We start from the raw sequence: 15,820 nt of genomic DNA on the forward strand, positions 1-15,820 counted from the left end.
TTGTGAGAGGGAAAAAGAAAGCAAGCAACTTGCATTTGCGGCAAGAAACTGAAGTCACTCTTTTAAGAGGCTTCAGAGCAGTATTCTGCAGAGAGAGACTTTTGCAGTGCTAATCCCATCTGATCTCTGGGTACAGATTAAAATACCCAAACCACAGTGTTTCTTCCAGTGTTGGAGTGCTCTGATTTGAGGATTTGCTCCATGTCTGGCTTGTATAGGAAATTCCCAGACTTCCTCTGAAATAGATTCCCTCTTATTTAATACATTCAAAAATGTTCATTGTGTGCTCAGACAAGACGTATGTATAGCAAGCACTGTGCAAGCACTTCCCACTTGCATCGTACTAGAAGATGGGAATATGGTTTTAGGAACCTAGTTACAGCGTTTGCTTGCAGGAGTGAGGAAGACCTGAGTTCCAGCCCCTTTGCCAGAGGCTTTGCCAAAGTGTTTTATGTTCAATGTGAAGAAAGGGCCCGTGGTCTCTCTGCTTGGGAATGAGCTGTAATATGGGCATTAAGAGAGTAGATATGGAAGGCAGGCGGTACTGACTCAGGTTCCTCAAGCCGAAGTTTTCCCACTGCCTTGCAGGGTGCTGTTAACACCAAGTGATTTTATTGCCACCTCCTTTTTCTGTGTTTTCCATGGGTGACAACCTAACATGCATGGCAATATCCAATAGATGAATATGGCAGAATAACTAAGCAAAAGACCGTCTATTTGGAGAATTAAGATGGTGGTTAGGTATGTGCCTGCCTACTGATAGCAGGCACAGGCAATTAATCCCCAAAGTTTCCGGCATTTTGCTGTCAGAAACCTGCCTCTCCAGGGGTAGGTAGCAGCTAAGTAGCAGCTTTCCTTTTGGACTCCAGCACACAGAGGAGAAATCAGGCAGAAGTTGGTTGTATTTTTTGGATCGTTCCATTAGTATTGTATGTTGAAATTATATGACACCATTTGCCAGTAGTAAATCACTTTGCTGTCTGTTGTGTGATTACATAATTAAATATTCCTTGTCGTGGATACACATGCAGGGATTGACTTAGACTTGGTGGGAATTAGGGGTTTGATTTTTTGAACTTTACATTTCCTGACTCCTGGGTAAATCAAATCCAGTTGTTTAATACTGCACTGAGAAATGATTCATGCAAGAAATAGTATATAGTAAAAAACACAAACCATATTTTCACTGTATTTTCTGTCTTGATTATAATTTACTTATTCATTAAAAAAGTGGGAATTTAGTATTTTTCTATTTCTTGTCCTAAAAAGGTGGTGCATTGCACAAGGATAATGGTGCTCATCTCATTTGCAAGGTGCTTTGAGATGAAGAGAAGGGAATTGCTTTGATGAAGAGAAGGGAATTGCTAGGTGGAGATGGGATGTAGACTCACTTGTGTTTTCTGCAATCCCTGAAGCTATGGCTGTTCTCAATGAAATGCCATCACCAGAAGATGGCAATTCTGGCAGAGTACCCTTGGGCCACCCTGGCTGCAACCTGCATTGGATTACTTAAAATGCAGTCATCAGGAGAGGTGTTGCTGGGACTGAGGTCACCAGCCAGCATGACTGCTCGGAGCTCCTCTGTGCCCTGGGTTCAGGGACGCTGAAGCAGCCCTTGCATCTGACCCATCCTTGAGCAGCATGGTGTCTATTAGCTTTATTGCTGCTGTATTGTTTGCAGTTGATTCTTGCTGCTTTCTGCTGAAGTTTAATTCAGTTTGTGTTTGGAAGGACAAGGGAGCAAATTTGTTGTTTTTATTAGAGGCTAAACTGCACTGAAGGCTGGATAACAATCCATTGTTCATGTTGTTACAAAATCCAACTAAGTAGGGAACAAAGCACAAAGGAAGGGAAAAGTATAATTCAGATTTGCCAGACAGCCTGAGAATAATTAGAAGATTAGCAGTTTGGCACTGTTTACTGGCCAGTTGTGAATTAAATGCGTCCCCCTTTTCTCTTTACATTAGTGTAATGTGTCACTCTGGCTCTGGATTTCATGTCCTTTGCACACATCTTAACACATCATTCAGTCAATATGCAGCACTGTATTTTACTGCACCAGAAATGTAGGAGTCAGTATTTAATGTGGCATCAGAGACTTTCTAATCACCCGTCTCTGAAATGCGCTCATAAGTATCTGCAGTTATTGCGTGGAGATGAATCGCCTCCAATTTGCTTTTATGAATGTGAGTGGAACATTTGCAAAGAGTGGTTTCTGTTATTTACACTGTGAAATGCTTGTAAGTAGCCAAGTATAAAAGACCTGAGTGACATTCATGCTTGAGCTCCCTCACTGCAGTCATAGTTGGAGGAATGGATAAAAATCAATGTGATGCTCTGAAATACACTGGGTAAAGTTCTGTTTGCAGCTATAGCTGCCACTGGCCTAACTCCTTCTATTGATAGAATCATATCATAGGATCATAGAATAGTTAGGGTTGGAAAGGACCTTCAAGACCATCTACTTCCAAGCCCCTGCCACAGACAGGGACATCTTTCATCAGACCAGGTTGCTTGAAGCCCCATCCAACCTGGCTTTGAACATTTTGAGGGATGGGGCATCTATAGCTTCTCTGTGTAACCTGTCCCAGTATCTCACCACTCTCACAGTAGAGAATGTCTTCCTCATATCTAATCCAAATCTCTACCCTCTTTTAGTTTAAAGGCATTACTCGTTGTCCTGTCACTACATGTCCTTGTAAAACTCCCTCTCCAGCTTTCTTGTTGGCCTCCTTTAGGTACTGAAAGGCTGCTATTGGGTATAGTGCTTAGAGGAGCATAAGCAAAAAGAAAACCTGACCATTGCAAATGAGAAAACAATGTTAGTGCCATTAGCAAATGCTATGTTTGCCCTGAAGTTTGGCTAATCTGGTTTTTACCCTGATGTTACTATGTAATTGCATATGTGGGGGGATGCTTGATGTCTGGGGCTTTTCTCTGACTTCTCACTCCTCTCTGGTGTCTTCTTTCCCCTGTGGGAGAACTTATTACACCCCTATATAATAGGGACTAGAATCACAGTGCAAGAAAATATATTTGAGATCATATTTCATCTGCCTACAGGGTTCTGATAAAATCTCCTGATAAGAATACGCCAGACATTAAGCTGATACTACACTGGTCTTGTCTCTTCTCTAATTTAGTAGGATTTGGACGTGCAGACCAGAAGGGGAATAGAGTTTTTTCTGAGTGCAGCAATGTGTACTTATTCAGAACAATTCAGTCCTACTAAAACCCAGCAATCTATGTCTGTCCCAATCTAAAATTCAAATGGATTAAATAATAGCTTATTGTTTGATGGAAGCACAGGTAGTAACATCTGTAAAATTGGGAGAGATTTTTGTCATTTCTTCACTGAGGAATAAATGGGAAAAGGTTGTAGTTTATTGTCATATACAGATTATGGTATATAATATAATACAGTATTTACAGCCTGTTGCACTATAAATTTAACACACTACAGATATTATAAATATTTACATACGTATGAAAACCCCAAAATTATTTGGGTTTTTCGTTGTGGGAAAAACATCAGCAACCTCCCAATTTGCAGTTTAATTTATCTTCTTTTTCCTCTGACAAACTGAAAAAATGCGCTGTCTTGTTTTCACTAGCAATATGGGAGAAAGAAAGGTGGAACAAAAGCCATGGCAACCTTGAAATACATATCATGATAGAGAAAACTCAGAAAGCAGTAAGATCCTGAGCTGCATAGGTGTTAGGGAAGCTGATACAATTTTACATCATGATCTCAAACACTTGTAGCCCATATTTGGCAGACTTAGGGTTTTCCCAAAGATGTTCAGAGACTAAATTGTGATCTATGATGATAAAAGGAAACATCAAGCAATTCACTGCACCATGTCAGGCTTTAGATGGAGAAGGCACTGTGAAAACTGTTTCCAAAAACCCCAATGTTCCAGGTACAATGATAACTTTTTTGAGGTGTTAACTCAGGGTATGTGTGTCAGTTAGGGGGACAGCAGGGAGTACAACACTCCTACCTATGGAACACTAATATCCACTGCTTCTATTTCCTCCTAAGTGTCAAAGGTGAGAGTTTATGTGTTCCTGGCTTACTGTAGGATCAAAAGGGAAATTTCTTTATTCACTTGATGAAAGGCAGAGCAGGCCATTCTCTATGAAAAATCTCTCATGTCTGTGTCACTGACAACCATTAATGGAAATGTCATGATCAAGTCAGCTGTAACTGATGCTGGTCACTTTGATGCAATAATAGTCAGTAAGGGCCAAAAGCCAGGTAAGGCGAGCACCTGCATTTCTTCTTGGCTTGAGATTGGTGGGGAATGTTTTGAAAATTGCTGTATAAAGGGAGAGAAGAGGAACTGTGCCCTAAGAAACACAGCAGTGAGGTTGGCAAGGATTTGGGGTTTGGTGAGAGCAGACCTGAGTAGTGAGTGCTCTGTTTCAGCCCCTGTCTGCAAACTGCCCGATACCTGGTGAAGTCAGTCAGACATTTCACAGTATCACAGTATCACAGTATGTTAGAGATTGGAAGGGACCTCAAAAGATCATCTAGTCCAATCCCCCTGCCAGAGCAGGAACACCTAGATAAGGTTACACAGGAATGTGCCCAGGCGGGTTTTGAATGTCTCCAGAGAAGGAGACTCCACAACCTCCCTGGGCAGCCTGTTCCAGTGTTCTGTCACCAAAAATTGGTGACAGAAAAAGACATTTCCTGAGAAACTGAATGGCTGCAGGATCAGGTCCCCGTTATCACATCATTCTAGAAGGGATTTGCTAATGTAGTCCAGTAAGCTCAATTTTGATGCCATGGCATTTTATTTGACACTAAACTAAAGCAGCTGTTTGCAATTAGACCGCATAAAAAGAACAATAACAAAAATTCAGCCTGCCCTTTGAGCTCTACACGTACTCAATGCAAGGAGTTCACCAAGTTCTGGTGCTTTTCCCTCCCTGTGCTCTAACTAAAACATTCCAAACAATTGATCTTGTTGAAGACCAAACAGAAGGAAAATGTTCATCATTCCCCCAATGTTTCTGATGGGCAGGAGAGATTGGTTAATGGAAGATAAATGCTGCTCCGTGTGTGTGTGTGCAGGCACGGCTCTCGCTGTTACAAAGCTGTTCTAAGCACAATGTTAAAGGGAGGCAAAGGCCAGGCAATGGCTGTTACTGTGCTGGGACAGGATGAGGTAGAGAGCTGGTTTCTTACCAGGACTAGGATCCAGGGCAGCTGGCTCACCCTCCCATTGGGAACAGTGAACAAGGAGCTTGTAAAATACACAGTCCAAATGGAAATGACCCCTATTGACTGAAACCAGCTGCATGTCAGACCTCTCACTGTCTCTCTTGATTTGCTATCTCAAATAAATGGATGTGGTAGAAGGGGCTATGGAAAGAAAACAAAATAATTTATTCTCCTTGAAGTTGTGCCACACTAATAAGCCACAGTTTTTACAGCTGAAAAAAAATGTTTATTCGCAGATTAAGTTTTTCCCTCCTTTTTTTTTTGCTTTGAAAGTCTGCGGTTTAGAATAAGACATGCTGTATTTCAGCTTCACAGGTCTCTGACAAATATAGCATGGGTAGATTTTGTTAGGTACTCATCACATAAAACTACTGGCTAATGAGAGCTTGGTTATTTTGCATTTTGATTCAGAAAACAAAGTTAAAACAGCTTTTGTTGGTGCTTTGGCTTAGATCTGTATGGTGGCTCAACCCCATAAAAAAGGTCTCAGTTTTGAAGAATGGCATGCAGAATGACTTGACTTATTCATATGTTGTTTTCCATATTTTTCCTAATACACTCCTGAGTAACACCAGTTATTCTGACCATTGTGAATTGCTGCTTGCAACCAGCGTAGCACTTCAATTTGGAAACATTAAGGGCAACAACTGCTAAAGTCTTCCATGTTACGCCTAGGATGAGTTACTGCTACTGACACTAGATTGAGCTCCATTCTAACTTTAGAGGTAGGGAAGGGCATATTTAACTCCACTGTCATAGTTGCCTCGATCTTGCTTTGAGAAGATCATCAGGTTTTGATAGTCATGGTTTGATAGGCTTTCTTAAGGAAACTTCTTGAAAGTCATCAATCTAGCTTTTCTTCACACAAACCGAGGCACTGATGTTTTACAAATGTATCTTTTCTTTTTCTTTTTTTTTTCTTAAGTCTTGTTCAGCCCATCGATTGTTAGTGAAATAAACCACCAGATTTGGATTAATGGATCTATTACAGTGTCTCAGTGGAATGATCTTAATGAAGTCTGCAAAAACATGTAGGATACAAAAATTTGAGTATGACACTTTAAATTGACCCTGTTATTTCTTTCTGCCTCCCACAACCTTCTTCTTTTGTTTTGTTTCATTTGGGTTTGTTTGTTTGTTTGTTTGTTGGGGGTTTTTTCTAATATTTTTCTTTTTTATTTCTTTGTAAGAATTTTTTCTTCCTCACTGCCAGGTACACAAACACAATAAGGCACCAGCTTTGAACATAGGAGCATTCATTTGAACAAAGGAGCATTTGAACATAGACCTTTCCCACTGGCCTTGCAGTGGAGTTGCACAGGCAATAACAGATGATATTTCAATATAAAGCAGATTGACATTCCCATCTATAGGTTCTCAGTGTGCTGGCATTCATTCTCTTAACTTTAAAAACAAAATCAAAATGCAGTTCAATCTGGTCATTGTTTCTCCACTGGCAGATTTCAGCCATGTTGGCTTGTACAATCTTCTGACTGTCATCTGTGACCCACAGATGCAGGGGACATCAGTGAGGTGTCTCTATACCAGGACAGCTCACAGCTTTGGGATGACCCTGTAACTGCACTGAAAGGAAACTTTTTTTTTTTCCCTCTGTATTTCAGCTACATCTTTAGTACACAAGGGCCCTATCCTGCAGTCCAAAATGTGGCAGCCCTTCCCATTGCCCTCTGGTGGTGTTCAGGGAAAAGTGAACAAATCCCGTTGATATTAAGGAGAGTTTTGCCTTCATCAGGTCTCCAGGGCCCAAACCAGTGACAGTACAAACGTGAGGTGTACAAAACAGAAGGAGGGATTAGCATGCAATAACAACACAGCAGGTGTTTGAACTTTCCAGCAGAGAAAGAGGATCAGGTTGAGGCCACCCTCATTATTTTCCTGTCTTTCTGATGAAAGAACAGATTGAGTGCTAGAATACATTTGAGCCTGAATTTGAAAAACACACCAATGCAATATATTTATCAATGAGTCTTTTAAATAATATCTGTAGTAAAAACAAGATGGGAACTTTGTCTCACATTTTAATCAGACTGTCCTTTTTAAAAGTTGCAAGAATACAAGCTTGATGAAGCTAACACTAGTGAGCTGGCCAAAGAGAAAAGGCTAAGAACCAGTCATTTTTCCTCAGCAGCACATTAGGAAATGTGTAACTGTTACATTTCAGTTGAGATGTTTATATCTTCACATATTTACAGTGGAAAACTAGATTAAAGCCCCAGAATATGTTATTTCTCAAACTGAAATAAGATGCCTTTTATCAAGGGAACAGCAAGGGAAAAAGAATAAATCTCAAAACACTGGACAAGCACTGCTTCTACAGCAGCAGAAATCCTGTTCTGGTTGCTCAGATCATCGTGTATGAATGTTGAATTTTCTGCCTTGTTCTGTTCCAGAGACTGAAGGCAGCGCTGACTCATCATCCTGCCGCCATGTCGAATGGGAATATGAACACCATGGGCCACATGATGGAAATGATGAGCTCACGGCAGGACCAGACGCCACACCATCATATGCACTCGCATCCTCATCAGCACCAGACACTGCCACCTCATCACTCATACCCGCATCAGCACCAGCACCCGACGCACCATCCTCATCCTCAGCCTCATCACCAGCAGAATCATCCCCACCACCACTCCCACTCGCACCTTCACGCACACCCGGCACATCACCAGACCTCGCCGCACCCCCCGCTGCACTCCAGTGGACAAGCACAGGTAGACCTTCCTGCCATGCTGCATCACTGAGTTTTGCTGTTACATGGAGTTAAAGCCTGATCCCTGTGTTGTTTCTACATGCACACGTCTTGTTAGATACGAACCCCTCAGGCTACTCATAAATGTCTGCTACCAGTGGTGGAGAAGTCCAAACTTTATTCAGAAAATGGAGTGAAGCAACAACTTGTTTTGCTGCTTAATTTGCTAGACATTTGTAATATCTTACTTTATAAGGAGCTCCAAGGTTTTTCAGTGCTGTGAGCTGTGTGAATTGCCACATATCCTTTTATGGATGAGATTTATTGTGGAGATTAGCATATTATGTATGTTGCTTAATGTGCTTGAACCTGAACTTCTCAGGCCAAGATTTGAAGAGCTGTATGTGTTCTACCTGCAGAAACACATAGCACCATCTCTGAAATGGCACTGGTATGAGTGTGTGTATGTGTTCATGACTGGAGATAGTAGGGGAAGTTCTAAGGTAAGATGCAGTTGCTTGGAGGAAAAGAAGAAAGGATCCAGACCCTGTGAAGGGGAGAGAAGCCCTCATCTGCAAAGTGCGACAGAAAGACAAGATTGGCTGAGAGTGCAGGCAATAGTTGGTGGATGCTATGATAGGAGAAAAACATGGTGAAACCAGTTCAAGGAGAGAGATTTAAACCAGGAAGGCAATTCTGAATTGGATTCAAATGGTAACTCAGTGATGGTCTCCATTGAATGAGATGAAGATCTCAATTTTTGGACCAAGTATATTGGCTTCAGCAATTTGGACAATTCAATATCTGAACCGAATGTTTCTTGAAGTAATGAACTAGTAAGCACAGACTTCAGCAGAGTAATTTTTAAGAGGAATTCTATTAATGTCTCAAGATGATAGGCTTCTGCATCAGGATCCCATAAGAAAAATAAAGCCCTTGGGGCAGTGACTGTAACATGCCAGGTCTAGGGAGCAAATTTAAGGAAGACAAGTGGGCAGTGCATAGAATGAGGACAAAAAGGAGTGCCAGCCACAAGAAGTTCAATCTGTGAAGTACTGTGTTGCTTGAAAATACCTTTCAGCCAAGCTCTTAGAAAACATTAAAGAAAATGAGAGGATTTGGCTGACATCCCAGTGTCCCACAACATTAACTATTTACTAACATCTAGCTTTATTATTGCAGAGGCTGCAAGCACATGGGATTTCCCTGGAGCATTTGCTAATGTAAAATGAATTGTCAGCTTTAGAGAAACAGTCTAAATAAGAAAGCAGCAGACTCCCCTGTGAGAAGATGTCCAGAGCTTTCCTAAGTTTAGTTCAGTTTTTACTTTGTGAATTAAATTAGTTTCTTATCTCTTAATGAGTTATCTTCCTTGGAGTTGTTTAAAAACTCCAATAAAAAGTATCTCATAACAGAGAAACCAAAAGTAACCTGATGGCCATCTTCGAGATCCGTAACAGAGTAAGGATAAAGTTGTGCTTAGCAGACTAAGAACTTCATGGATGAGATGAAGGAAGTCATTTAACCTCTCTGAGGCTTTTAAAACAAGGGTAATAGTACTGACACCTCACTGAGGTGAGGGAGGATAAACATGGTAATGCAGGTGAGAGAGTCAGATACCATGGTATGGAGCATTGCTGTAAAACATCCAGATTACCAATTTTACCAGGTGAGGAGAAAACAGTTACCAGAGAACTAAAAATCTCCCAGTTTTAGGGATAAGATCAATGAGTGAGTGAGCCCTACTCTGGACCTGCTCAGGCAGGTCCATGTCTTTTTTATACTCCTTCCTGTTAGGACAGCCTAGACTTCTATGCTTTGTATTCCCTCTTAGCTAGGCAGCCCAAAAGGCTCACAGTCATTCAAGAAGAGATAGAGGCACCAGGGTAGGTGGACTGACTGGCAGCCACATTGCTATGTCAGATTTACTCTTGTGTCCCAGCACCACACAGTCTCTGGAGCTGGGCCTGTGCAGTCAGATGATCTTTGCTATCTACAGAATGTTCCTGGAGTCAACAGGCCCTATTGGGGATCAAGGAGGTCTTCACCTTTTCATAGGTGTGTCATTCCTCCGTTCCTTCACCTGGGAATGGAGGGTGATGGAGTAGGAATCCTAGGATCAGCAGCTTCCCCAGGCAGCAGAGCTCTTGGTGTGTGTCTGCTCCCATGGAGTGAAGGCAATAGCAATCTCTGAACAGATGTGTTAGTGGGGAGAAAAGATGGGTTTGCTGAGTAATAATCACATGGTTATTACTTTCTAAGCTCATCCATAGTCCCTATGGCAATGGCCTTTTTGGGGGTCAGATTGCTCCAGCAGACTTTAATTTTATGGTGTGATTTACTAATTATTAACCTCCTTATTCTTCTGAGCCAGATTCTTTCATTCCAAACCACTTGCCAAATGACAGCATGGTCCACGCTACTGTAAGCCATGTGCTCCCATGCTGAGACTGTCATTATTCTACACCACACCCTTCTGTAATGTTGGAATTCATTTCATGCTTTTCAGCTATCATTTTGATACACAGGAGCCCAATGAATTATGCTTTCATAGAATGAGTTAATGGGTATTAGTTTTATGGTAAGTAGCAAAGAACAGAGAGAAATTGGATCAAGCATAAAAGTAGAAACCACTTTCTGAGAAAGTGATGTATTTTATCAAGTTGTAGCTATGTTGCCTCAGCTACTACAGAAATGATTCCTCTGTTGGTCCCATGAAGGTTTCTTCATATCAAACCTGCCAGAGCGATAGCTTAAGCAGAGTTTGGATGTTGTTTCATTCTTTTAGCTGTCCTATGCTTGTCTTCATTATGGATATGTGATTAGCATCCTCTAAGAAAAACATTAACTTCAATTTCAGTATATGTTCATTTTCTCTCTTTTGTCCCTGGGCAGGGCAGCAAAGTGAGATCCTGCTAGAGAAAGATGCTAGGACAGATACTAAGATCTAGCCTAACAGATTTCAGGGTTGAGAGCTATCTAGTAAGAGTCAGTTAATTATCCCACGTGACATTATTAGTGACATAATGGCAACCTTTATAATTAATATCTACCAGAGATAGAGAGGAGGTTTTGTTGTTCTGAAAGTGCCCTCTGACTGCCAAAAGGCTAACTGGTACATTCTAAAACTAAAATGACTCACTAATTATTCAGGAGAAAATGAGTGTGTGAGGAAAAAAACCCAAAGAATCGTATAGTTACCTTTTTCTGCCTGTGTAGCAGTCCCCACTGAGAGAGTTAAGAAACAAGAATTTTTAAAGCTGAATTAAAAAGGAGAGAAATGGGATAAGAAAACTTTTGGTGTCCGGAAACATAAATAATAGATCTCTGAAGTCTGAAAAGGTGTGTGTGTGTGAGAGAAAGTGAGGGGCCTTTGATGATACGTTGACATTAAAAGGGATCTCTGTGGCCTCTGTGCTTAGGCATATTGCTAAAGAGGCAGTGTGCTCAGCCCCAGGTGGATGGGGAGCAGCTGGCATCCCTTGGCAGCGATCTCCAGGAGGTGCTGGTGGTGATGGGAGATACGGCCAGTGGTCCTGCATGGTGCTGGCAGCTGCAGCCACTACAGCTGCCATAGTCCTGGGGTGGCAGCCCCTGGTGTGGACAGGGGGCTGGAGATTTTACTAGCAAACATATGGAGTTAATACAGAATGAAACTTCAAAAATCAGTCAGAAAGTGCAGGGTGGCTTATTTATTTTTAGATGGTAATTTTTTTAAAACATTTTTCTGCTTCTGTGGGAGAGATTCCCTGGCTGTGCAACATATGCAACATAAAGCTGGGAATACATTTGGCTTCATGCAAAAAGAGTTATCAGATGCGCAGAGTAATTACACATAAAATTGCCACTTTAATTGGCACAAGTCAGCTGGGGGAGGAAGCAAAGTCTTCTTCACAGTTTGTGGCAAGATTCTAGACAGAAAAGCGACCTCGCAAGACGCAAGACGATAGTATCATTTTAATTGAGACAGACAGAAGTGTTAGGCAAACACATGTTAATTGCCGCAATTGAAATTCAGGGCTCAGTCTGACAAAGCGCTGAGTACGTCCACTCCCTGGAGTCAAAGGAAGCACCTTGGAGGTTTGGGCCTTTGCCAGGACAAGAGGGTTAATTTTGAGTCAACAATTCAGGTTTCCAGACTATTCCAGACTGTGCCGGAGAGGCGGCAGCAATGTGAGCTGCAGTAGTGGCCCCCATTGGGTGTGAGCAATGGGACCCATGGGTAGGGCTCCCAAGCCCCAAGCCCAGTCCAGACCCCATGGCCTGGGCACCTTGGAGAGGCAGGAAAGCAGTCCAAAAGCTGGTTATTCCAAGGCAGCTGAATGTTAAGTCTGACAGGGACATGGGTATGTGTTTCATCCACCCAGGAGTGGAGTACAGACTATGTGGGACTGTCCCGACCACACGCCTTTTCTGTAACGAACCAGTTACTCTCTGGAGCAGGACTGATACTCTCTTGCACTTGAAAAAGCACCAATACGTATTTTTTCCATAGTTTCATGGCAGCAGGAATAGATGTAGTGTGCCTCTATTGTCAAAGCCAGGCTGCTGAATAAAAGGGACCATAGCATCCACGGGGGTCAAATGAAAGTGCCTGGTAAGGGGAATAACCCTTCTCCCTGCAGTGCAGGGATACCCAAACATGGGTTCAAGTTCAGATACCTAAATCCTTTCTTTTGTCCCAGGTGAGGAGCACTGAGGTCTGCTGGCCTTGCATGATCCCAGCCTGAGGCTTCCCAGCTCCACTCCGGTGGAAAGAGTGTTGCAGCTCCCATCTCCAGAGGTGGTAAAGCATGAGATGGAGATGGGGAAGTCTGGGAAATAGAAATGTCCTAAAGCTGTGGAGGTAATTGGGGAAAAAAGAGAGGCAGAAATAAGGCTACTACAGTCCCCTGCTTTGATTGAAACAGTTGCTGAGAGAAACTTGACATTTCGGATTTGAAATAGGTGGTGGCAGAGAAAGTACCTATGTGAACATTTTCAATAACTAACTGTAAGGGGAAAAATATTTTCCCTACTAATATTCAGATGATCGTTTCCAGAAAATGCCCCCTTTGACCATGGCAGAGATTTGCCAGCAGCTTATTTCAGTGGCATCTAGTGCAGCCTTTCAACTTGCGCCTGTTGCAGACCTCGCCGGGCAGCGGGACGGGCATGTGAGACTTCCCGTCCCATTTCAGCATCCCCCTTAGTAACTTTTCCCCCTCACCACCCTGTGCCAAACCTCTTCTTCTCACCAGGTTTCGCCTGCAGCACAGCAGATGCAGCCCACACAGACGATACAGCCACCACAGCCGACCGGAGGCCGCAGGAGGAGGGTGGTAGACGAGGACCCGGATGAGAGGAGGCGGAAATTTCTGGAAAGGAACCGAGCCGCCGCCACACGCTGCAGACAGAAAAGGAAGGTCTGGGTGATGTCACTGGAAAAGAAAGCAGAAGAGCTCACCCAGACAAACATGCAGCTTCAGGTGCGAGACACTGTCTGCGCCCCCGAGGACACAGAGGGGCTCTTTGTGCACGGAGGGGCTGGTGATGCCTTTGGGGCTGCCCCCATAAAGCCGGCTCCTAGCAAGAGCAGGGGCATAATCAAAGTCTATTAATCAAGATGTGTGTGCTTCAATTAAAGAAATAATTACATTTTAGTGGGATAAGCCAGGAAAAAGCTGTCTTGGAATTTAGAAGCCTTTACTAGATGGAGTTGTATTTATTTTCTTTTCTTGTCACTCCTTTTTGGGGGGATTTTTTTGGAAATGCCATTAACTCGGCTGTAAAAGACTATTTTAGAGAAGGGTGTGTAGCTAAACAGTCCAAGCAAGATAGGAGTGTAAATAGATCAGTCTAACAGTAAGAAAAATTGTATGACTAGATGAAAATATCCTGAATATGATAACAAAAGCCTTTCTTACAGTGCTGCCCTTCTTATGGTGGGCACAGTAGTTCTGCCCCATCCATAGGTGTTCCTGTGTGCTTCCAGGAAGCCAAGTTGCCTTCAGAACAAGTTATAAAATAATGTAATGGACAAATGCTATCATAACCCCAGCAAATGAGCACCATGTGCCGCTTTTGCTCAATTCTGCTGAAGTTGTGGCGCAGTTTCTGTGTTCTTGGGTTAAAACTTTGCAGAAGAGCCTGGTTTAAGCTTTGTGGCAAACCAAACCCTCTCTTTTCTTTTCTAGAACGAGGTTTCCATGCTGAAAAATGAGGTAGCACAGCTGAAACAGTTATTGTTAACACATAAAGACTGTCCAATAACAGCTATGCAGAAAGAATCGCAAGGATATCTAAGTAAGTAGCTGGTATGTTTGCACTGTCTCCACACTCCTCACAGGAAAGCAAAGTTTCCAATTCTTCCCTCCAGAACCCCTTGTTGGTCATATTATCTCTTGAACCTGTCTTCTCAAACATCATCCGAGCCATCCAATCTCCTGCCCTTACTTATCCAGCCCTGCACCAAACCAAAAAAGCCCTGGTTTGCATCCCACACAGCAGAGCTAGCCTTCCCTGCCCCTCCCTTCGGCAAGGAGATGCACATGGATGGACGCTCACTCCCCTGTGGAGGATCCTGCTTGAACTCACAGCTCCAAACCTGCAAGAGTCCTCCTGGGCACAGCACTGCCAGAACCTTAAAATAACTCTCAAAAGGAAAGTTGTAAAGGAAAATATTACAGTTCCCTCCAGTGAAAATGGTCCTGTGCTCTGACAGTGGCACAGACCAGGCGTGGCGCAGGTTTTCAAGGTTTGTTAACTCTTTCTTAACTCTTAATCTTCCTTTTTTTTCCACAAAGTTATCATTTAACAGAGATGTTGAATCGATCCTGTCTATTGATGCATTTTATGAGTGTGGTAATTTAGGGACAAACTCGTTGCTTGGCTCTAGAACAGCTCAAAAGAGACTCAGGGTTAATATCTGCTAGATTGCGGTGTTCCCTTAAAATAGAGCCCATTTCTGTCTCCTCTGCATCACTATGCATCTGGCTTTTTAACAGTACTCAAAGACAAAAAATATATAATTGCATTACATGCCTGTCGACTGTTGCTTGAATTAGATTTTCTGTGCTGCAGTGCACTGCACTCTCATTTTGATTCCTGCTGAAGCGAATAAAGCATCTAAGCATCCCAACTGATTTTATAGACCTCAGGATATCAGATTTTTTATCCTGACATTGGTTTCGTAGTCACTAAGGTCTTGGACTTACTTCAAGGTCCGAACTCCTGAAGTCAGGCTGATATCAAAGAAGGTGTCCTAAAAAAAAAAATGTAACAAAAGCTGCAAAAGATCAGAAGATGGAGAGTGTTGGATAGCTGTGTATTTTGAAATCCTGGGACTTGTGCATGCCTCACGTTGTTAGTAGCGCTGCCGTAGTAGTACATCCCTTTTCCAGGAGCGTCACCGAGCCTGGGATTGTTACTCAGATGGAAATATGAATGTGCGTTGTTTCTGTGCCCTCACCCCCTTCCCAGGTCCCGAGAGCAGTCCTCCTGCGAGCCCGGTCCCAGCTTGCTCCCAGCAGCAAGTCATCCAACACAACACCATCACAACCTCCTCCTCTGTCAGCGACGTCGTGGGAAGCTCCACTCTCACCCAGCTCGCCAGCCACAGAACAGACATCAACCCCATCCTTTAAAAGTGGTTGATCAGAAACTGCTAGGGGAGTGTGGTAGCGTATCAAAGCGTCCTCTGTGCTAAGGACATTTGCAACCGTAACTCAAGCCTGGAAGATTCCTCAGTTCTTGAAAGACTCTGGCTTTCATTTTTATAGTTATTAAAATGTCTTTTATACTTAGTTACATGAAAGGGAGTTATGCAATTAATATGCTATCAGCTTGAGAAATGCTTTGGTGCTTTCTCCAGTTTTTTTGGTACCAGTTACTTG

At 42.7% G+C, this 15,820-nt stretch overlaps 1 protein-coding gene across 2 annotated transcripts in view; it reads left to right on the plus strand.

Annotated features, from left to right (window-relative positions):
• Positions 1 to 15,571, plus strand: part of CREB5 (cAMP responsive element binding protein 5) — a gene marked incomplete at both ends in the record, with an annotated part of 209,954 nt that extends 194,383 nt beyond the window's left edge. For both annotated transcript variants that reach the window (XM_080610938.1, XM_080610937.1), the window contains 4 exons: positions 7,645 to 7,968; positions 13,187 to 13,414; positions 14,123 to 14,231; positions 15,408 to 15,571. In XM_080610938.1, the coding sequence (XP_080467064.1) occupies positions 7,645 to 7,968; positions 13,187 to 13,414; positions 14,123 to 14,231; positions 15,408 to 15,571 (825 nt within the window). The remainder of the gene's footprint in view (positions 1 to 7,644; positions 7,969 to 13,186; positions 13,415 to 14,122; positions 14,232 to 15,407) is intronic.
• Between the last annotated feature and the right edge of the window lie 249 nt (positions 15,572 to 15,820).

This window comes from Psittacula echo, assembly GCF_963264785.1.
Source record: "Psittacula echo genome assembly, chromosome: 2".
NCBI classification, from domain to species: Eukaryota; Metazoa; Chordata; class Aves; order Psittaciformes; family Psittacidae; genus Psittacula; species Psittacula echo.